The sequence below is a fragment of the Myotis davidii genome, unplaced genomic scaffold (genome assembly GCF_000327345.1).
Source record: "Myotis davidii unplaced genomic scaffold, ASM32734v1 scaffold1006, whole genome shotgun sequence".
Lineage (NCBI taxonomy): Eukaryota > Metazoa > Chordata > Mammalia > Chiroptera > Vespertilionidae > Myotis > Myotis davidii.
The window spans coordinates 572,342-573,507 of NW_006297143.1; the positions used below are offsets into that span (position 1 = coordinate 572,342).

Below are 1,166 nucleotides of genomic sequence, written 5' to 3' on the forward strand. Positions count from 1 at the left end.
AGGCTGGCGGTTCCCTCCGTCAAGTTCAGTGCGCGCAGCTGGGTGGGGCCGTCCGGAACTGGGGGAAGGGAGGCTCAGAGCGGACCTTCCTTCCCAAACCCTCCGACACTCCTCCCCTCTCTGGCCACTCAACCAACTCCCGCCATGGCCTCCTGCGCCGCCCGGCCGCCCGCCTCTCACCCGTGGTGAGGAAGCCGGTGAGCGGCTCGCTCTCCTCGAAGCCTCGGACGGACACCACGGTCACCTCATAGTGGGCGCCTGGGACCAGCCCCCCGAGCTGCTGGGTCCGGGCTCTGCCGCCCACCAGCACACTCTGTGGCTCCCCTGGAAAGACAGTGGGCTCAGGAGGCTGCGGGACGCCAGGAGGGCTGCAGGGTGGGCAGAGTGGAGGGCGCAGGGGACACGAGACCAACGCGGACATGGGCAAGGGCGTCACCTCCGTCCACCAGCTGGTAGGACACTTTGAAGCTGTCGGCTCTGGACGGTGGGGGCGTCCAGCTGACCTTGGCTGAGGTCTCCCCGATGTCGCTGAACTGTAGGTCCCGGGGGCTCTCCAGAACTGAGGGCGAGATGTGCCGAGTAATGAGGATGAGGGCATGGGGCGGGGCTCCTGTCCGGGGTCCCCCTCCCGCCCCGGGCCCCCTGACGCCAAGCCTGGCCCTGCACGCTGTCGGCCTGGTGGGGCCCGGGGAACCCGTACAGCGTCAGGCTGTACAGGGTCCCCGGGCGCAGGTCCCGGAGCACGGCCGAGAGCTGCGTCCCCGGCACGGTCACCTCCCGCTGCAGCGGGGGACGCGGGTGCGGCCCCGGAGTGCTTGCTGAGGGGACCCCGTAGCGGAGCAGGAAGGAGTCGAAGGCCCCGGGGGGGGCCTCCCAGTTGAGCCGCAGGGAGCTGGTGGTCACGTCGGTCACGGACAGCTGGGACAGCCGGGGCCCCGGCCCCCCTGGCGTCTGCCCGGCAGGGGCCGACCCTGCACACAGCGGGTGGGAGGAGGGTGAGGCAGAAGCACGCCGGGGGACTGGGGCAGGTTCCCCTGCCGCCTCTGCCCGCCCAGGCCCCCCTGGCGCTACCTGTGGTGCCCTCCATGGAGACGGGCCCCAGGCGCTTCCCTTCGTGGAGGCCATAGAGGAAGAACTTGTAGGCGGTGCTGGGCCCCAGGGCTGAC

At 71.2% G+C, this 1,166-nt stretch overlaps 1 protein-coding gene across 1 annotated transcript in view; it reads right to left on the bottom strand.

Moving 5' to 3' along the window:
- Nucleotides 1-1,166, bottom strand: part of TNXB (tenascin XB) — a gene marked incomplete at its 3' end in the record, with an annotated part of 48,632 nt that overhangs the window by 2,034 nt on the left and 45,432 nt on the right. Inside the window, 5 exon segments of the mRNA XM_015569855.1 lie at nt 5-58; nt 181-324; nt 437-580; nt 654-971; nt 1,072-1,161. Of these exon segments, the coding sequence (XP_015425341.1) occupies nt 5-58; nt 181-324; nt 437-580; nt 654-971; nt 1,072-1,161 (750 nt within the window).